Source organism: Pleurodeles waltl, chromosome 6 (assembly GCF_031143425.1).
Source record: "Pleurodeles waltl isolate 20211129_DDA chromosome 6, aPleWal1.hap1.20221129, whole genome shotgun sequence".
Lineage (NCBI taxonomy): Eukaryota > Metazoa > Chordata > Amphibia > Caudata > Salamandridae > Pleurodeles > Pleurodeles waltl.
Window position 1 is genome coordinate 761,686,738 of NC_090445.1, and position 22,583 is coordinate 761,709,320.

At 42.8% G+C, this 22,583-nt stretch overlaps 1 protein-coding gene across 7 annotated transcripts in view; it reads right to left on the reverse strand.

The window, feature by feature from the left end:
- The window catches only part of VTI1A (vesicle transport through interaction with t-SNAREs 1A), a 1,055,694-nt gene that overhangs the window by 59,585 nt on the left and 973,526 nt on the right, over window positions 1-22,583 (reverse strand). For 4 of the 7 annotated variants that reach the window (XM_069239385.1, XM_069239380.1, XM_069239387.1 and 1 more), the window contains one exon: window positions 510-4,482. The exons of 1 other annotated variant lie outside the window; for it this stretch is intronic. Coding sequence is in view for 4 of the 6 variants with exons in the window: in XM_069239380.1 (XP_069095481.1) it covers window positions 4,389-4,482 (94 nt within the window). In the remaining 2 variants the exon portion in view is untranslated. Of the gene's footprint in view, window positions 1-509; window positions 4,483-21,182; window positions 21,271-22,583 lie in introns of those variants that run through there. 2 more of the 7 variants (XM_069239383.1, XM_069239382.1) reach the window with 2 other exon arrangements.

Genomic DNA, 22,583 nt, shown 5'->3' on the forward strand with positions numbered 1-22,583 from the left:
CTCCCTGTTGCCAATGAGGCAATCACAGAAATGTTATTTTGTAATCAATTTGTGTATAACAGAACCTGTCTTAATTTGAACAGGTGATTTCTGGTACTCGGCACCAGCACTAATGATAGTCTGCCACATGATGGCACTGAAATGAACACAACAACAGTTGTTAGTTAATTCAGTATACATTAAAAATGACTTACACCTGAAGCCCAAAAAGAAAGAGAGATAGGCAGAGAAATTAAGCTATAGAAACAGACAGAGATGAGCGAGATAGAGAGGTTTACTTTCCCACTTGAAAAGTGGGGGGCCTGGGTGATTGCCCACTTTTCCCACGCTTTAAAGCCAACTGAAAAAAACAATGGTGTCCAGTAAAATCTTGATTCTACCAGTTACATAGCTATAGTGACGTCATAATCAAGAGTCACGTATTTCTAGAGATGTGGATAAGGAAAACGTGTTTAAAAATGTGAGGAAAAGCACAACTTTCAAGTAAACGTTCATAAACTGCCCCATCACAACGTGAAAATAAAAAGATTTATTTCGGTGTAGAGAGATACTGGGTTAAAAACTCGATTTGTTTCTATTGACATGTAAAGATTTTGTGACTCCTAACAAATTAAAACGCCAATTTTTATATCACATTAACACAATGCTAGCAAATTGACTTGGGACAGAAATATGTATTTCTTCTTTTTTTTACTTTTCAACACGTAGGTTACAGACATGATCACAGCAAGTTAACAAACGTTTTTCTACAGAAATGTACAGTTCACCAGTAAGGAAACGAATATCATAAAATACACCTAAGGGTTAAACGATCGGGAATCTCATTGAAAGACACACACCTCCCACGTCGGCAGTGGTGAAGAGACTCGCTTCCGTGGACCAATGCCACTGTCATGCAGGGCATCTCCAGTGATCATTCAGAGGCGCTGTCCAGACTCCTCGTGGCTAGTGCTAAAGGGCTAAACAATAGTTCTGTTATCTACAATTTTAGGGCGCGATTTCCTCTGCACTGTACCTGTAGTGAAAATAAACTACCGTTCTAATTTCCATTAAATGTGTAGTAAGAGATTCTGGAGTTCTTTGACCACTTTTTTTAGACGATCCACGGGTATGGTCAATTGCACCCTTCCACTCTCCCATTCCTCTTATTGGTAGAGTATTCTACTGTTTACTTATGTGATTTTATATATCCAGGAATAAACTGCCACTTTCTATGAGATGCTTGAGGAAAGAATACTATCGCACTGGTGTAGTCAACAGCAAAGCCATGCTATGCCTTTAGAAAATTCTGGGTATTAGAAACGATTGGATTACTACAGAAGTGCATTAAGAAACTTGTTCATGATGCTGCAGTGCTTGAGACAGCCTTCATTGAGAACAACAGAAGGTACCATGCTGGTCAAATGACTTAACGGAAAGAACTTGTGTATGATCCATAATGCCATCCTTACAATCCACCTTCACACCGGGGAGATGGACCTACCTGAGTTCAGGCGAGGAGAATTACCTCTTTAATAATTTGGCTGACATTATAATGACTGATTCAGAAATACCCGGGTCAAGACAACATGAAAATGTGCACAAATCCTGCGACTTTTCTGCATACTGTTTTGTACCGACCCACGGCAGACTTGCAGGTCAGCACAGAATTATGAGAAAATAGGTTTTTATTAACTGCACACTACATGGTTTTGGATAAGGTGATGGTGCGATCCAGACACCAGGAGGGTACATGGGCCACTGAGGATGCATCTGATAAGGCGGATATGCAGACTGCTGCTTTGAGGCTGCCATCAGTCTTTGTGCATCCTCATTACCTACAAGCAGTAGTCACATGGCATGCCAGGGAGATATCTATTACCACAGAGCTACTCAGAGCACAAGAGAGCCAGTAGGATTACCATTCTCCCTTCATACAACAAATATCCCACCCGAAATCTCTGCCATCCGCGGAATGTTGTGCCGAGACCCCAAAGCAGACAAGGCATATGTACTAAGAAAGTAGCAGGCATGTTGTCACATTAGACTGTACCACCACAGCCATTGGTTAATGTGACCGCCCTGTCAGGACATGGTGCTGCCTTGCAAGAGTAGGTATGTGATGCCTATGACTAGTTGTGATGGTGGAACCCTTTAGGGGACAGGGATCAAGTCCTTTGTGGTCTTTAATTAAGTGTATAGCTATTTCAAGCCAAAGCTTACACCCGCAGGGAGATCTACGTTCACCACAGTAACACGCTGTTCCTCCTTCTGCCCAACTTTTAAATTCAGTACACGTTCTGAATCCCAGTCATTGCAAGAGAAACAGAGGTTAACATAAATAAGTATTACACAAATCCTAAGGTAAATGACATTCACTTTTCTCAGGTAGGAAGGGTTGGTTTACAAATAGGAATGGGAGTTTTCGCGAGCCATGTATATTTAAACGTCTTCATTTCAGTCACTTGGCTCTTAAATAGAACATTCACTTTGAGACGATTATTCACGTTTCCCCAACTATTTCTACTTTGTCACTCATTACATGTTTCAGATGCATTATGTCTCTCTTCCCCCCAACTCGAAGAAAGCTTAGCAAGCACATCTTTTTCACTGAAAATCGGGGTCCTTCAGTGTAGTCACACACAGGCCCTGCCCCTCAGGGAGAGAAGCAGCAACATTGTTAATAACAAATAGGAGGAAAGGCTATAAGGAAGTGTTGGGTTCACAGCTGGCATGGGACACACCATAAGTTTCAACCAAAACAGGCAGCAGCCCTTCTGCAATACAAATCCAAGGTACTGTGGTGGCAAGAACTCGGCTTACAGGTATTGTTTTTAAACAGACTGTCTTTCTTCCCAGGCTGTGTAGGCACATTGCCCAGCTTATCCACAGCATAAAGGACTATGATTGACAACTGGTAAAGTAATGTCTAGATGCCAAAATTCACATAGACGTGGATTCGATTCCTCCCGGCCTTTAGAAACAACTCACTAAACCACGTACTTTTCAACAGTAGATTGCCATTAAATTACTAAGGAATTATATCTGCACAGGAGTCAACAGGCCCTTTAGTATTTTCTGTAAAAAAAATAAAAAATAAAAAAAGTTTAACCTTATTCTCCCTTCCTCATGGTCCTGTGCATCAAATGAAACCCAACCTTATTCAGAGAACAGTTCCAGTAAATGGGTGCCACTGGATCAACTTCTTGTTCTGAAGGGTAGAGTGCTACTTGGTGAAATTCCTTACCTCCCTGGCCAGATTACCATCCAGAAAGTAAATCAACTGATAGGGGGTCTGGTGATGCAGAAACCAGGGTACGAGTCTGCACAGTGTGATGAAATAACCTGCTGGCCGTCATATGTGAATATTATGGCACTGACTTACATTTCACCACAACCACACCATGTGTGCACTGGAGTGAGAGACATGTATGAAACGATCACTGATTAGATAAACATCTATACAGCCTTCTTGCCAAGTAGACAACGGAAATGGGCGACGCATGTCAAATAACAATGAACCACCTACACCAAACAGGCCATGACAATCTGGAAAATTTGACCATGTTTAATCTAAATCGAACAAATGTTTCTTGGAGAGTGGGGCAGTGGGTAAGACATCAGTACATCAATTTCTCCAATGTAACGCTGGGGGAAGAATCACTTCTTCGCATGTTGACTTGCGGAGACACCTCTTCTACTACTGTGACCCGGTACCTTGAACGCATTCTTTGGCCAAGAAGTTAGTCGGGCGGATTCAAAAGCACACTGAACCAAAACATTCAGTATTTTAAAAAGGCTTTTACGGTGTCATGCAGCGAAAGACCCAACTACTACTTGTAATGTGCAGAAGGGCAGCTTTCTTCAAATGATAGTTTGCAAGTTATAAACGAGCGCTTCTTCACCCGTGCTTTTCGGAAACAAGTGCATCGATTTACAATTTGTGGATGACTGGAGGTGTGCACGGCTATGTATGCTTCTCGGCACTACGAAGGCCCCACTGCTTTGTAGCACGGCACAGCACAAACACATGCGCAAGCAGCATTTTCAGGGTCCAGGTTATTGTTGGGTAAGCCTCACATTACTTGATAGACATTTTAATTCCGCCATTAGCATTGTGGGTTCAGTGGGTGGAATGGTGTTGGCTGAGAGGGTTCACAATACTGGACAGAATATTCTCCTGCAGGACCTACCTAGAGAGTTCTAAAACATTGCACACAAGGGGAGGGGGGAAGCACGCAGACATGCCATCAATAATACAAAATGTCATCACACCGCTTGCACCCGAGGTGGCTGGGGTGAGCACAAGGAGTCTGTCAGCGCTAAGAGATGATTCATGTGCCCACTTTGTCTTAATTATGCGGGACAAGCCGGTGTGGTTCGTGGATTCCGCGTGAAACGCAGAGCGATCAGTGTCCCCGGAATGAAAAATAAATAGCCAGTATGATGGTAAAGAGGAGGACGATCCCCAAGATGACGATCAGGACACGGTTCTGGATGATCCTGAAGAAAAGAAGAGAAAAAGAAAGGGTGACTAAGAAGAGCCCGATAAACACTGAATTAGCAGCAATTTGTAGCAGGACAGAAAAAAAGTCATCCAATTACTGAAATACAACATATTAAAACACATTGTTTCTGTATTTATGTCCAGATACACAGTGCAGTCTCCACTTTTTATTTTAGAGTGACTGGAGACCAGTTTCTTCCTAGTTGATGGCGTATATTTTCCTCAAGCACATAGTTTATATGCATCCCAAAGGTTCACACTTTTTTCTTGGAGGTCTAGCCATCATTTGTTCACAGGCCTACATGGTCTACCTCAAGTCCTGGAATGATTACCAGATATTAGTCTTAGTCCCGTTCCGCCACCAGCTAACTCAGACCGATAAGCTTACAATACGCGGCCTGAACAGTGGTCAATATTGTATTTGGCAGCTTAAAACGAGGTCAATATACTTAATCTTTCTCACCTAATCTTCTATTAGAAAGTGAACCCAAAAGCTTATACTTGTCTTTCCAGCCCTACAAATAATCGCTTCAAAGGCCTCAATTGTGCTTCATCACCTCCCACTACCAGCAGCCCAGAAGGTTGCACTATCCTCCACACACCACTGCCTACAGGCTTACACTGGCCACCCTCAGTATCCATTCATCAGCGACCCAATGGGCAACAGTCTTCCTTTATTCTCAGGCAGTCCATTAGTTTTCATCTTTGCCAATCTATCTGCTACTTTTTCATCCCACCAACATTACTCCCAAGGTTTTAATTGCGACGGTTCCAGCCAGGTCTCACCAGCAATAGTAATAAAAAAAAGGAAATAAAAAAAGAGGAGACAGAAACTGGTCTCTCTCAGGCTTTATCTTTAGCCCCTTAATTTACCGACCCTCAAAAGGAAATGGGATAAGAGTCCTTTTCTCCCTCTAACTTTGGAAGGATATTCTTTCAGCCTTGTGTTTGTTTGTTGGCTTCGGTTGTGGTTTGTTTGCAACTTCCAGTGTCTCAGGCAGCATACCGACTTTCACAATTTGTGAGACACCGGTTTCTAAATTCACTTGATTTAGGCTATGCCCTTAATTACATTGGCCACATTCCTTGTAAACAACTCTTGGTCATTCCTCTTTGGTCATGCCCCTTTTAAAGACACAGAGTTTTTTTTATCTCACTCAATGCGCCTTGCTCACTCCACTGTTCTCGGACACATCCCTCCTACACAACCTATGGAAAATATCCCTGATTAAAATTGTTAACTCATCTTGCATACCCATCCATCCCTCAAAGTCCTCAAACTATTAAACCCTTAGCTCTTTCCTCCAAAGCACGTCCCTGTCTAACATCACTTTCCAAACACTCTTTCATAAATGGAACATATCAACAGTGTTTCAAATCAGCTGTTATTTTAACTCTAATAAAAACCAACAAAAATACAGCTGACACTTCAATCCATCTATCATCTAGTATCACTCCTCATTTTTTGCTTTAAGACATTAACACTCCTATTCTCTGACTTACTACATATCTCCTGTCCAATGATTTTATGAAGCCTTTCCAATCTGGCTTTTGTGACCTTCATTCATAGGAATACAACCTCTCCCATGGCATCAAATTCATCACCTCTGTTCACCGCAATCACCCAGCCTTGTTCTACTTGACCTATCTGCAGATGTGATACTGTTGATCACCCTGCACTATAGTGTCCCCTCAAACCACTGGTGTCTTTGACACAACACTTCAGTGGTCTTCCTCCCACCTATCTGACACTTATTCTCAGTGGAGGGAACTCCCATCGATCCCAACCAACACCTATTCCACAGCATGTTCCCCATGGAGAAGTTCTAGGTCCTCTCCTATTCCTACTCTACACCAATTCTCTTGGCAACATTCCCCCCCTTCCACTTTAGGTTTACAATACCACTTCTACGCCAATGACTCATGAATCTTCTTCTCTTTCTCAACGTTTATTCCCTATCTTTAATCAGACACCTGCAATTCGAAGTGGATGGCCATCTGGTCAACTTGACTCTTGCTCAACGTTTCCTCCTCCATGGGACACCGACCTATGCAGTTCCACACTTTGTGCCTCCTCCGCTCCCTATCCACAGACTCATTTTCAATAATTTAAATTATTTCATTGATACATTCTATGTAAAACAGCTTACATTAAGTACAGTCCTCACCAGTGGCGGCTCCTCCGCTATGGTGGAGGAGCGCTGCCCCTCCATCCCCCCCTGCCCCACGAGCAGAAGCCGCTGCAAGCCTTTAACAATAAAACGATAATAAACTATGTTTATTATTGTTTTATTGTTAAAGGGGCAGGGCCATGGAGAATGACAGGGACAAAGGCACTCCTCCTCATTGCGCATATATGTGCTTGGCCAGCTGTTTCAGGCTGGCCAAACACACATGCACACTGTGCTCTCTCCAACCCGGCACTGTGCTGCCGGGCTGGAGAGAGTAGCACATGAACCCAATTTGCCTGGGAGCACCCAGCTAGGGTGCTCCATCCAATCTGAACGCTGCTTTCATGTAGCATTAAGATTGGCTGCAGGGCAGGCTGGGAGCCTATTCTCCAGTGACCAGGAAAGAGGTGTAGCAGAAAGGCAGGTCGTTTTTATTTATTTTTAAATTGAATGTTTATTTTGTTGCAGTGCCGCACGCCGCCCCTTCACCGCGCAGCTAGCAGTGACTGGTCTTCACTACATTTCTGCAGCTCTTCTTCAGTGCATGAAAAGGTTAAAGGTTCCTTTATCGAAACTCTGTTACTATTAGTCTGTAGGCTGTTCCCACTACCAACCCGTGGGAATCTCTGACACCTAGTGGCAAAGCTGGAAACTACTTTACAGGTTTAAAATAGATGTCTATGTGCAGCACTATACGTCATGCACAAACTGACCCCACCCCTGCATAGAGGTTCCTTTATCGAAACTCTGTTACTATTAGTCTGTAGGCTGTTCCCATTACCAACCTGTGGGTATCCCTGCCACCTAGTGGCAAAGTTGGAAACTACTTTGCCGCTTTAAAACAGATGTCTATGTGCAGCACCGTACGTCATGCGCAAACTGACCCCACCTCTGCATATATGCAGGCCGCCACCAACGCCAAGCAGTTTGCATTTGACAGCCACTGGCAGAGGGGTCGTAGGAGGATAATCGATAATGGGAAAGAGCCTAAGCAGTAAAGGTAACAAAGTCTCCTAGCTGCTTCATTCTCATCCTGTGGATAAAGAAGACGGCAAAGGGAAAGAGAGATAGTGAAGGAGAAAGGTGGCATTGGACAGCTTACATGTATGTAAACAGAGTTCACCTAACTTCCTGTTCATGTAGAGGAGAGCATCAAAATCATAGTGTCAGCAGAAAGTTTGTGGGGGAGCTCACAAATATGCCAGAAATATGTCTCTAGCAAGCACATGCGTGGACATGCTGCCTTAGCCCTGATGAAGTGTTCCCTGACACTGGATGGAAGTTGGACTCATGCAGTCTGTAACAATAGGTGATGCAAGATGTTGTCTGTCTAGTAATAAAGGCCTTAGCAGCCACTCGGCTGACATCAGTGCCCTAAACCTCACAAAGGGGTAGAGTCTGATGAAAGACGGTCCTTGTTTCAACTTATAGACAGATTTAAACAAAGTCTCAGCAACGGAGGAAGCACGTCGATTTGGACAGAGGTTAGCTAAACTATGCCCTTGTGTACAGTGGGTGTAGCACGTTGCATATGAAATTTCATGAAGGTTTCTGAGGCACAATGGTCATGGAACTGGCTTGTGCACCTGGTCAATGCTATAACACCCACGAAAACTATGGTCCATGAAAGGAATTTAAGGTCACATGATGCCACTGGCTCAAACATTTGTCTCATACATGCTTACTGTGCATCAACCTTGTGAGTCCCCGGTGTCAAAGCCCTGACTGCTGGCACCCACCAGATGTTGATATTTATGGGAACCAGGTGCTCAAGCTCAACCATGGTAGGAAGAGTGATGTACTTTCTCTTACTTCATGGATATAAGCCTTCAAAGCTTTACTGTGTGGGGCAAAACAGGAGGTGGAAGAGGTGGGCCAGGCTGAAACCACCAAGATCACTACAAACCTATGACTCTCCCTGATTTTCAGAAGAACCCGAAGAAGCAAAGTAGTCTGAGGGAAGAGCATAAAGAAATTCTCTTGTTTAGTCCCATTGTTTTCTGATTAGAAGAGAGCAGTGGTATTAGTAGTAAATGTGAGCTGTGACCAGGGTTGTCTAAATTGTTATTCTCCCAAAATATTGTTAAAGTAACCCAACCACTCCATGATCAGAACAAAGGATTGGAAGAACAGGATGAGTTTTGACTTGTATTCCAGCTGATCAAAGTGTTTGCAAGATAGCAGTGCAGAAACCAACACCTGAAGGCAGTACAATGGGAGTTTCAGAATCTGTTGGAACACCAAGGCTGTCACTTTCTCATTAGCCCAGAATTGGACGAAAGTCTGGTTGATGGCAGTCACCCTCTCTGGTGGGGGGAAAGCCTTCATCTAACTGGAGTAAAAAAATCACTCCTACAAACAGAATCTTTTGGGAGCTGTTCAAAAACAAATCTGGGGTAGTTCATCAACAATCCAAGCCTGAATAGGGTGTACAGTTGTAGGGACTATGTAAATTCTGCATGAAGTCCGGATGAACAATTGTCTTATTTCGGGGAACAAATAACTTTTTGTGTACACAGGAAGGTCTCCACCGTGGACAACGCCTTTGCAAGGACCAGAAAGGCAGTACTGAGACTACATGTAATGTTCTTTGTGGTAGTTTGGTTTCCCAATCATGATCCAAGGTACGTCCTCTGCTCCATACGGATAGGCACTTAGAAGTAGGCATCCTGAAGGCCCCATGAGTGCTTCAAATCGGTGTTCTGCACAGCTGCCAGTACCTGAGCCCAAGTCAACATTTTGAACTTATGCAAGTGGTGGAACTGTTGGAGATCATATAAAAGCAACATAAAATGGAGCGTTTCAGTGGGAATACTATCCCCACCCCTTTCCATAGGTGAGACGAGCTTGATCATCTCTAACTCCTGCAGAAGTGCTAGGATGCTGACTGGGGTAGAGGTGGTCTGCACAGTGGTGGCCAGGGCAGCCATTTTCAACACTTAAAGAACCCATGCGTCTTTGGGGACCTGGGTTCTGTGCTGATATGGGAAGAAAAGCCTACCCCTGTATACAAGTGTGGAGTAGTCCTAATAAGAGGGTGCAGAGAAGGGACTTTTTTTGTCCAGGGATGGGTCACAAGTCTGCTCTCTCATAGTGCAGCATCTCCTCTTCGCCAACTTACTTTTTAGTAAAAAAGAACATCCACCATGGGTCAAAAGCATTCGTTAACCTTGAAAGTCTGAAAAAGGCTGTGTCGGGTGGAAAAGATAAGGCCCTTCATCTCCAGGCGCTTGAGTGGGAACTGAGTCACAGTTCACCGGTGCACCAACACCAATCAGACAATGTGAAGTACATTATTGTGATGAAAGGATTTAGATGAAAAGGCATGCAGCGTCATTCGAGCATCACAAAGACATTTTTACAAGCCCCCTTAAGAACATTAATTCGGCATTTCATTACTTTGTTATCATGGAGTCGTCTGTTCACCCTAACAACACCGTCTGCCTGATCCACTCACCATTAACTCTGCTAAAGTCAGTACCACGCAGAGAACATAGGCCTGGATGCATTGTGTAAGACCCTGGTAGTACGATAAATACTTAGGTGACATAGGTTCAGAGCTCCACAGATACAACAATGCCCACTTTGGGCGTTGCTTGCAGGGCAAGGCCAATGAACCTTGGCGCAGATGGCAAAAAGGGAACAAAGTCCCACGAGTAGTACACACACGGTGTAAGATGTCCAAATCTCTTAAAATCTGTGCCCTGGGTTTGTGCAGGGTCCACCTTATGAGAGACGATTGAAAGGGGTGTCTTTGAGGAAAAATACTTCTTAAAACTCTACTTTTCTTTCTTCCCGGTATCCACTACCATGTAACTGGAGGAAGAGGCGAGCTTGGCTTCGTCAGGCGGTATCTCTTTTAAAACTGGTGACGAATCAAGTAGCCCAGGTACAAGGCAATATGTTGGAAATAACGGAAAGCCGAATCAAAATGTGCTGGTTTCTGACTTCTTGGCTAGGAAAGACCAGTGAGATCAGGGGAGTTCCGCCAGACCGGCAACAAAACACCTGCTAAGGCGAAGACACAGCAAGCGCTCTTTGTAGCAGCCCCCGCAGGCCCAGGAGCAGGTGCGCTCTGCATGGGAAGCTACGGCCTTAGGGGTCTTATCGATCTGCTGGAGCAGTGGAAATCAGCAGGCAAGGCATCAAGTAGCCCGCAGCAGTCATAATGAAGATGTACTTTAACTAGTCACCCAGGGTACCAGGAGCTCACAGGGCAAAGAACTGCAGGGTTTGGGCCAGAGGAGCTGGGTTTAAGCTGCCCTTGTTATACATGTTTGAAGAAACTACCAACCTCATAAGCAGAACGCTCGTTAGGCTGTAGAATAAAGAAAAGAGGAATAACTATGTCACATGAAGAACATTAAGAAACAGTCTGGTGGGGAACGATTTATCTCCAAAATTAAGGCACTGGCAGAAGCATTGGTTATGCAAGATTATACTGGGAAGAGGCAGTTTTTTGCTTCAGCGATCATGAAATATTAAATCATTTAAATTCTTCTGCCTGTTGTAGAACAGATCTGATGATCTCAGCCATTGTACAGGATGAGTGAAAGAGAGCTAACTCAGGGAATTAAGCACTCAATACTGACATCTGTTTGTGGCCTACAAATCACAGTCACGTCCATGTAAGGCTCACTTGACCATTTACCCTTTCAAGCCAACACACTGTTGAACATAAAGGTGGGTTATTAGGAAGACAGTTGCTGTTCGACAAACTCACACACAATTGCAGCAAAAGGTATATTACAAGCACTGGTAATAAATCTCGCCATTTAAACCTTATGGGTTTGCCAATGCCTTTTAACAATGGTATACATACGGCAGGGAGATTATATATATATATATATATATATATATATATAAGAAAACAACAGCCAGCCAGGGCAAAAATCTGGATCCCAAAGGATACAAAGAGCCACAAGAAAATGTAATATCCAAGAAAGAAGTGACTCAAACAGATGATCTCATTAAAGAACAAAAATATATTTCTACTACAACGTTTCAGCTTCCGCCTTCCACTGAGCAAACCATCTTGTACTACCTGAGGAAGGCGGAAGCTGAAACGTTGTAGTAGAAATATATTTTTGTTCTTTAATGAGATCATCTGTTTGAGTCACTTCTTTCTTGGATATATATATATATATATATATATATATATATATATATATATATATATATACACACACACACACACACACACACGCATATCGATGAAATGGCCGCAGTAGTCATGTCACTTTGTATGCGCGCACATCTGTAACGACGTGCAAATATTGTTACACATGCTCACAAAATTATGCAATTACCATTCTTTTTATTTACAGAATTGCAATGGGTCAGTAAATTAAAAAAAATAAAGACATAATTTTTACAAAAGTACCTTTTGAGGTGAAGGGGCTGACAGCAAGTTGCTATCGCTTCCTCTCATGGCCCCCACCCCAAAAAACAAATATTAAAAAAATATGGTGTGCAATGAAGGAGAGGGGATGAAAGGCAAAATCAGAACACAAAGAAGAGCAACACAAGAGTCTGGGGGAAAAGCAGATGGGAAAGAAAGCAACACAGCGTGTAGAAAGCAGGGAGTGAAACTGTGGAGAAGCATGCGGGGTGGGTGGGTTGTCAACAAAACAGAGTGCAGGACAAGTATTTGCCATGGGGTGAAGCATACGAGAGAGATAGAGCTGGAAAATATGCAGTCTCATGGAGTGACTAAGCAAAAAAAGAAAAAGGTAAAAGTACTTCTCTAAAAGTGAGCAGTGAAATGATAGAAACCGGCCTATCAGAGAGATGAGGATGAGACTATGATCCGTGAAGGGGCAAACTCGAGCTGGACAAGCTTGGACAAAAAAGCCATTGATATAAAAAACAAATGAGTGTCAATGAAGCCAGCTCATGGATGGACTGAAAGCCCCTGTAAGTTCTTGGTAAACCCATAACAGGCCTTTGCAACAAGACAGCTTGCACTGACTGATAGGCTCAAATTAAAAACACTTATTAGAACTGAAAGTGCTACAGCAAAGCGTGGAAAAAGATACACGAAGTGACCCTATAAACGTAAATCCAATTCTATATAACGCTTGATACTTTGGACTGTTGTGCTTCTAAATGCTCCCAATCTATCGGTATATAAAGCAGAACTCAAACGGCAGTGAGAAGTTTTTCATAAACACAAAGTTTGGGCAACTTGGGAAGCCGGATTTTTTACTCAGTTCTGCAATGAACAAGTTACTCACTGACTAGACCACAACTTGCTTCTTAATCAAAAAGCTTTACTGATGCCAATCGCTGTGGTTTTTATACAATGAAAATATATTTATTAAGCTTCATCAACACACAATGCAGGTCCAATACATGCATCAGCGGAGCAAGTTTCCCTGGGTGAAATAATAATTAGGGGGCCATTAGAATCGGTACAAGACTCTCGCACGTGCACACACACATACCCCCCCCCCCCCCACACACACACACACACACACACACACACACACAACAATATAGGTAGCAGCAATGCGAGCTTCCCTGCCTCACAGCACAGCAGCAGCACCACAAGCATCTAGCCCTGACAGTACAGCTCAGGCCCAGTCAGTGCAAGCTTCCTAAAGAGAGGACAGGTGTAACAGGACAGCAGCAACACACGCTTCCCTCCTTCGCGGAACAGGAACAGCATAGCAGCAGCGATACTTGTGCTAGCTTTCACCCCTCACAGAGCATTTACAGTTCAGGCACATAGGTGCACATAGGTACACATAGACCTCTGCGGTAGGCGCTTACTCATCTGTGAGCGTTTGCGGGTGGATGGGTAAGTGGATAAGCAAGTGAGTGCGTGAGTACTGCTGCCACTTTCACTTGAGGCATCCCCTGCAAGTCCTCCTCCCTTTCATCCCCTGTATTGTCAATCACACCGTAATAAGCGATGCCTCTGTCATATCCTGAACATCCTTCTGTGGCCATTCTGAGCCCATGGTGTCACTATTCCTACACTCACTGCCTGTAGACCTTACTGTGACCATTCTCTGCAAATCTGGCTGCTGTCACTGCAGATACCTCCAGCTGCTATTGGATGCTGCTGTCACACTAGTTCCTGCTGTCGCGGCGTAGAACGCCTGAAGCTATTTTGCTCTGCTGGCCTCTGCCCATCAAGAAGAATGATGTCATGCTGTGCCGGGTCGGATGTCATCTTCACTGCTGTCACTGCCTCAGGGTTGGTTACACAGGGTAAAGACCAATGTGATTGGATGGTGGCGCACTACAGAAAGCCAGTAGAAGTAGTACTGTAGTGTGAGCTCAGCTGGGGACATTGAAGTATGTGCCGGCTAAGGTAGCAGGAGCAGAGCACCTGATTGTGACGGTTGAGGGGTGGGGGGTCAGGGGCACTTGACTGTGGAGTTGGGATGGGGGAACAGAGTACCAGACTGTGGGGTTAGGGTGGTGGGCAGGAGTGGGGCATCAAAATTTTGGGTAGGGGGTTGGGGTCAGAAGCAGTGCACCAGCTGGGAAATTGCATTGTCCAAGGGAGGAATAGCGGCCCACTAAACGGCGGTCCAGGATCTGTATTTCCACCCTAGGTGAAGGAGCTACACACCAGCTGGAGATGCAGGAAGGATGCGAGTAGTAGAAGAATACAGATGGGAAAGCAACCTGCTCAACTCAATCAGGAGTCAGGCTCATTTCTGCATACACAGGTCTGAAGGGGATGGACAATTCAGCAGGGGAGCTTCCATCACAGCTCTCTCTGCAGAAAATGATTCTTCTTGATGCTGATCAATCCTTCCTTCCTTCCTTCTTCCTCTGTAAGAGCACATGCATTCGTCTGGCTGGAAGGACCACTTGGTATGGTGAGCAAAAGCACTAGATGAAGCAACAGGAGCCCGGTAGAGGGGACTTGGTAGACTTGTGCACATATTCAGACTCCTCCATTTACACAGGTGTACCCATTTTCTCCCGTTGGCTAACCCAAGGCGTCTAACCTAATCCTGCAGCAGTGCCTCATCTACTGATGCCCACTATACATATATATATATATTTTAGACATCTTTGCCTCCTTCTACAACGTGCCTGCCACTGTGACCTCAATACATAGCTGCATTTGAATATGACTGGATCAATCCGCATTGCTTATGGCAATGGTCAAAGCAGAGCTATCTTTCAAGAGCGGAAGGGTATATGGTTGAGCCATTAACTTCTTGCTGCATACTTTTTCTTAACTCAAATAGATTTTGCATAGAAGCACCAAAGTAAAAACACCAAAATTAAATAGTTTAAAGATGTCCAAAATCCCAATTGCCTTTCACATAAAATATGTAAAGCAGTTCCTACTCACTTCTGCATAATTATCACATGATGTCAACAGTGCATGCATCTCTTTAATTCCCTAAATGTCTACTCCCGCATCTGAAATGCTGCAGGCCATCAAGCTTTGAAGAAACTCCATTAGGTCCTGAAATCGCTCTATTTTATGAAAAGGCTACTTATCTGGTGTTGAAATGTTGCTGTAAGCCAACCATTTAGCATCTGAGTGACGTATCTATACTGTCCATTAGCACTGTGTTATTCCTCTGTCTTCCCCCACCAGTCGCACCTGCCTACACAAGCCAGAAATGTACACATTAGCCTCACATGCCGGCAAACTTCAAGTACCAGTGCTATCTTCTGAGAACATGCAAGGGTCTCCCCTCAGACCTTTCTAGTGCAATTCATGAGGACAATGAAACAATGCATAGCCCAATTTACCAACCTTCCTTTAAACGGCCCCCTTTCCCATCTGTCCTGTTTGTTTTCTCACGTCTTCAAAGACCCACTGTCCTAAACAATTCCTACAATATTAGTCCTGAAGAAAGCTGGTAGACATGTCCTATATCCTGTACATCTGTCTTAGTGCAGTTCTCCCAGAAATCCAATGGCAAATGGGGAGAGTTATGTGCCCTGCTCCTTCCACATGTTCAAGACGCAAGCTAAATCACTTGCCAGGCTAGGACCACACCGATATTAACTACTTTACAAAAGGCAACAATGGTCTAGATAATGCACATCCCAGAAGTCTCAAAATGATGGTGATCATACGCTACAGCACACTTGTTGCCCTGATGTGAATAATCTAACCAGAATAAATTCTGCTAAGATTAATAACACAAACAAAGTAGAGGAGCACTCTGGTTAAACATATGTGAATAAACAAAGGTCAGGAGCATATAAAGTGTAATAATTTTACTGTCAATTAAATATACATGAAAATTGAGTCAAAGGACACCATTTGTAATTGACTTAACAGCTAGACTAGCATTATATCAATCAACAAGAGATCTACTTTAACAACACATTAGTTTGAAGTGATACATAATTCTTGAAATAAATTACGATTTATGTTGATAAAACGTGAAAGATCTAATCTGTATTGATGTTCTTGATCAAGTCGAGAGTTCAGCCTTGATAAAATCCTCCTCCAAGATGACTATTTAGAACAGCTAAATCGACACCACAAGAAGATAAGTATATGTCCCCCTGTCGAAAAGCCCCCAGATAATCTTTATTTAATGTGTATAAAAACTAACCTCCAAGTTACGAAGTTTTAAAATCAAAGGCCGCCATAATAATAATAATAATAAAGTCGTTTTGGCTTTGAGGAACAAGCGAAAAATTGCATCCCAAATCACTAATTGTAAATTCGATGAGACGTCCATACTCCTGACTGAGAAGGCATACTACTTAATAGAGTGAGATGTAAATTGGATATGAGTTGAAGAACGTTGATAAGTTTTCTGGCTAGACTCTCTACAAAAAACAAACAGCAAAGCCTACGTCAACCAAAATTCCTGAACTGATAAAACCCAAGCCAAAAAAGGGAGGACCATGTTTAAAGAAGAAACTAATATTTAAAGAAAAGGTACCCTTGTATTCTAACCCATTTCGAGTCAAAATTCCTACCAAGCCTCATTACTTATTTATATGGTTTATAAGATCCTTAAAAGGTTATACACATGTTCTCCTGTCTTGCTGAAATCAAAAACTGCAACATTACAATGTCCACTAAGAGTTTCTTAATTGAACTTGAAAAAGACCACAAGAAAGAGTTTTGAGAAATACATTTAAAGAAATATCTTACTTTGTCTCAATCGGTCGTGAAAAGAATACATCAGAACTTAAGTAATCGTCCTGATCACCACAAAGAATTTTGAGAAGTACATTTAATGAAATATCTTAGTTCATCTCAATCGGTCGTGAAATAAATAAAGCAGAACCTAGGCAGCAGTTCGGCCTTAAACAACACTTAAGCATATAAAGCTTACATGATCCTAACTTACGATCAAAATGTCTATATAATAGCCAATGACTTAAGGTTTGTCTTCAACTAGCCCCGATTGCTTATCTGTAACTTACATGAAAAACCAGCATGTCCCTCAGCCTCAGATGGCACCTTACGAAAGTCCAATCGGCAAACGCAAATTGTATGTTCTTAAGTGATGCCTGAAACGTACGTGCACCACGTGTAGCAACAGTATCGCCGGACCAACGACTGAAAAAAAACACACTGACATTACCCAGGCAGCCAGCTAGGCAAACTAGGACAAGAACTACAGCATATAAAGCGCTGCTCCTGACACACTAAGCTAGGTACGTGCTGGGTTCATTCTCTTAACCCGCTGCATGACACAAACCCGGATACTGTTTTGTTAGCAGAACCCTCAGCACCGGGGGAATAAGTAGTTCTTTCACAACATCGTGTTCTTCCTACTCCTTCTTCAGCAATTGGCTCCCAAGTAGATGCATCTACTAAGGGAGGCATTCATAAGAGGCCTCGCTCCAGCACTGTAATAACAGGATGAGGATACAACCTCCTGCTTCCCATGGCCTTCTTTGACACTGTGTTGAGGGGATGTAGTCTGCTCTGGTATCCCTAAAACAGGGTACCATGATTTCTAACTTAGTCAGACCCTCATTCCTCTTCACTGTTACCCATCGCCTCCAGAAGTTTACTTTTCTGCTCAACTATATTATTTTCTGCAACTACTCATGCATCTTCCCTGTTCTCCTCTGCATTCCTCCCTTTCAATCAAACCCTTAAGACAGGATAATCAAAATGCACTATTACCCTAACCAGAGAGATGCCATGTTTGGACTGTTATAGATTCATTTGTACCATGCCCATAACTGATGGCTAAGCAAGTCTGACAGATGGCAGCTTATGACTTTGAAATATACACCAAATGCATGTACTGGGCAAATCAATGCATCCTAACATTACAACTGACTGCCTTGTCAGCCATCTTTTACATAGACAAACATGTTACACAGACCTTTGAAAAGCTTCATTGTGCAATCAGGGGTGTAGCTTCGGGGGTGGGGGTGTTTGGGGTGTTACACCTACCTAATAAATGTATTTTCTGATGAATAGTCAGGTACAGGTGCTTTCAGTCAGGTATGGTGAGGTTTTGGATTTTTACATGCCCACATTGATAAAAACACACACTCACTTGTCTCTGTTTTGAAAGTCCTAAAAAAATGTTGACTACTGATCAAATGATTGTGTTTCTCTCACTTAGTACTTCTACCAATCTGCATTCCTCTCCCTTTCCACTGCCCCTTAAGCACCTCTCCTGCGCTCTGCTAGTTGTATAATGTGTTTTTAACATTATATGCCAGAATGATTGCCGGGAAATCTAAAGCTCACCCCAACTTTACTGACCACGCTATGCCCCTGTGTGCAATACGGCACCAAAGCCATTTATAGCACAGGTTGATGCTCCCCAACACCCGAGCACACTTCTCTTAAGTATTAGTGCTCAGAAATGCAACAGAAAATAGCAGACAATCCAGGCACAATTTCACAACACGTGTGTTGAGGCAACCCTCATCATCTATCCATCGTTCTATTTCCTCTTTCTTTCAGTCAGAAATACATTTGCTTGGACTTTAGGAATAATTGGTCCCTTATGTTTCCAAATCTAATAACAAAAATATGCAAGGTCATTTATGAAGTGCTCTTTAATCAATAACCCTTTCATTCCTTATTTATATTTAATTGTCTCCCCCTCAAAGTGTCATAGGGAGATTTGATGATCTACTTTATCGCCTTGGATCACATGTTGTTGGGATTTAAACCCGGGGGTGAAGTAGCTGGGCTCTTTATTCCTACACCCCGATTTTAAGCTCTGTAATTTCACAACACAGCAGCAGAGTCGCATAGTAGCCAAGGGATGCCCTCGTACAACACAAATAAACACAACCCACCGGGAAGAGGACAGCAATTTGATCTTGTGAAACAAGATAATCTGCAACCTCTACAACTCAGACTCAAAAAACACATCCAACAATCATATATGTCTAGAGGACTGATGATAAATAACATTTACAGAATTACGAAGGGCAACTGGTTGCCACCATTACAATAGGCCTTATTTATGCCCGTGGGTCCTGCTCCACGCTAATACTGCGATGATGACGGAGCGGTCTGCAAAGTGCGGGAGAGATGGCTTTTTGGTGGTTTTGAGTCATCCCAGACTTTTCTTAAACACAGTTTGCACACTTTATGGAAGACAGTGATTAGCTCAGCCATTTAAACTGCTTTGAATGCCAGCACTGAGTAGAATGGCTTGAGGTTTACGTTCTGAGAGGGTGTGGAGCAGGGGAATATAGGAGACAAGGAATCATCTGTCCGCCTGTGTTGAGTGAGATTAGGCATCTGAGTACTTTAATAGTGTTTTTGCCACCATTCTGTGGGGAATTAACATATGTTAATCCCTCATAATGCATCCTCACCTTGGGGTCAGGCCCAGAATTTGGGGAGGGCTACAGTTAACAGCGGTTAACGTCTTCAGCAAAGGATCCTAATGCTTAAGTAACACATTGGAAGCAAAAAACGAATTGTTGTGCTGGCTTAACACTTTTCCTTTCTCAATTTCAATCACCTAACAGCGACCTAACAGCGCAATCCTTCCAAAAAAAAGTAAACGCCCAGCTCCAAGCTGTCACAGCAGCCTCGGTGCTCCCCCGTGACACTCTCAAAGGACGAGCGCTCTATCCTCTTGACAGGCAACAAAATGATCACATTTGCTGACATGTCTTCCGCAAAACTGCTTCAGTGTTCATGTCCACTTGCCTAGCAGGAGATGAATGGCCTCTTCTGCCCTCATTTATCACTTACAGCTGAACTAAGGATTGTCTCCTCTGCTTCTCGCCCTGTGCAGCAGTGATTCCACTGGCAGTGACAGCCAAATCAGACTTAACAGGACACATTTACTGAGCTTGGGGTACGAGGTGTCCTCCGAGGACTTTTAACAGCGCTAGGCTAATTGTAGCCTTTTGAGCTGCACTGCCCTGCGCTCAGATTTAACCCACCTGGACTTATTGATTTCCTGTCGTGTGACATTTCATTAAGGCCAAATATTTCTCTGAGAAGGAAACTTAGCTAAAGGTCGGATGTATATAAATAAACATGTGTAGGTTAATTCAAGTTCGTCTTAAAATACAGCACCACCTTTCTTCTCGTGATGCAGAAAGCAATGATGGTATTTAGGTATGTCAAAATCACTAAAAATCACAAAAAGTCACCGAAAAAGGGCCCTTCGCTTCCAGGCCCTTACAGTACCCTTTTTAGCTATCGGTTACGCTTTCAAGCTGGATTTGAAGTCAAAAGAACAAATGGCTGCTCCTGAGGCTAGCAGAGCATGGGTGAAGATGTAAGTTTCTGGGAGAGTTGACACTCAGTCGTTGCCCCCTACTCCTGCAACCCACAACTCCTGTCTAATATCAGCACCCCTGCTTTAAAAAATAATAATAATAAAAACGAGCCTGGCATTTCATCTTCCATCCTGTGGGAGTTAAGGTTGCCCTGGTGAAGTTTATACACATCTACAAAAGTTGCCACCCTTTTACTTCATCACAAACAGATTTGGCTCCAGATGCCTTCCTATTTATAACGGGCATTCAGACTATGTGTAACAAAATGTAATTATGATTTTGGGCAAAGTACTCATGGCTTTTTTGAAAGGATATATATATAGATATATATATATATATATATATATATATCTATATATCCATATATATATATATATATATATATATATATATATATATATATATATATATATATACACACTTAAACTGCTACATATGCTCTGAGTTCTCCTGAATTTCTGAATCCAAAAGATGTTTTCATCGCTTGGAAAATTACAATCAAATCGACATTCCACCTTTTTATTAACATTTTTGAAAGCCCTTTCTCATGGACTCTATATTGTGAGCTGCATGCAACACCTGAAACAGGAAGTGATGTTTGAGGAGGACAGGAAGTGAGTTTTGCTGATCTATCTAAAACTGCAAAGATAACAAGGAAGGATATGTAGGCGGCTGAAGAGGGGAGGGAGTACGATGTATGCCTGTGTGAGAGAAGAAAATACATTTAAGTGATTAGTATGCTCTACAAATTCAATACTGTGATTCTAATGAATTAATCAACATTTCTCACACTGGTCTTTTGGGGGTGGTTCTAATTTTAAAACGTGATATTTCTTCACTTGAGCATACCTGATATTGGTATCAGATACTTCCTTGCTGCAATTTCACTTTGCTCCCTTCCCTGTTGTCCGTCCCTGAGCATCAACATCTTTCCGCCTAAGAATTAATGAAATCCAAGTATAATTTTGGCAACCTTAAAACAGCATACTCTGTAACACTCCAGCACCTCATATTTCAAATTAAAACACAGTTTCCATGGCGGGGGAGAAAGATGATAGATAAATGCCTCAAATACAAAAAATAACATGTACTTAATTGTTATAAGTAGAACAAAACTCATACATTAAATTTTAAGAAGGTTGGTAATTTTTTTAAATAAAAGTGTAACTAGTGTAAGGGAACAAAGGGTATATTTCAGAAGCGGAGTTCCTGAAATAAACACTTGTGTCAAACCTCTGGTGCGACCCTGCAACTGCATGACATAACAACTTGGGAAGCGTACGGCATATTTTTTTTTCAATACATATGTGTATATCCTCACGCACATAAAACCCCTGCGGCCGGTTTCAGCAAAATTAAAAAACAGCCGTTTAAATAGATTAACAGCCACGAAGTTCTGCCTCCAGTAGCGCGCTGCAGTATGCCTTGTACATAGCTGGCCTAACAACCGTTTTATTTATGGGCCGAGGGCCCCCAAGGCACCCGTACTGCCAATTTAAAAGGGACTGAATGCGGGCGACATGTACTTTATCTAATGGAGTCAGAAAAAAAGCGCGCGCAACTCGCGGAATAAGTAAAGCCATCTTCTCATCTCCAGGCCACTTAGGCGCAATTTGTCGTTTTACATATTGAGAGGGCCCTAGTACACAATCACCGTCCCCGCGCCGTTGTCTGGACGCTGCCGAGGCCACGTGCCCGATTAGAAGAAGACGACCTAATCTGTACAGCAGGGTGACACCCTCCTCAGGAGGAAACCCTGGGCGCGGCGCCCATTCAAGCCCCTGCGACGGGTAATTACAGGCCACGCGCACGGGAAGCGTCGCAAATAATAGGAAAGGCCCTGTGGCTCGAGGAATCTGCACGTCCACAGCCGCCAATTTAAATAAACACCACAACATCACAATGAGAATGATAAACTGTTGCATGGAATTCTGTTATCTTCGCTCTCTGTCTTCTCAACAGTCTAATCGTCCTAATACAATAATGGCACATTTTCCAAGCCATTACATTTCGTAATGTCGTAAAAAATTCATGCTGTACATTTAGACCTTCTACCTATATACACAATGTGTTTTAATTTCAATCGAACGCATACATCATAATTACTAAACCTAAAACCCAGAATTGGCCCTTATTTTTTTTTTTTTTAAGGTTTTCTGATTAAGGGATGACACGTCCTACAAATAAGGCCCAAGTCTATATCTAATATTTGGCACTCGCCATTTGAGTCAATAACTTGTTTTAAATCA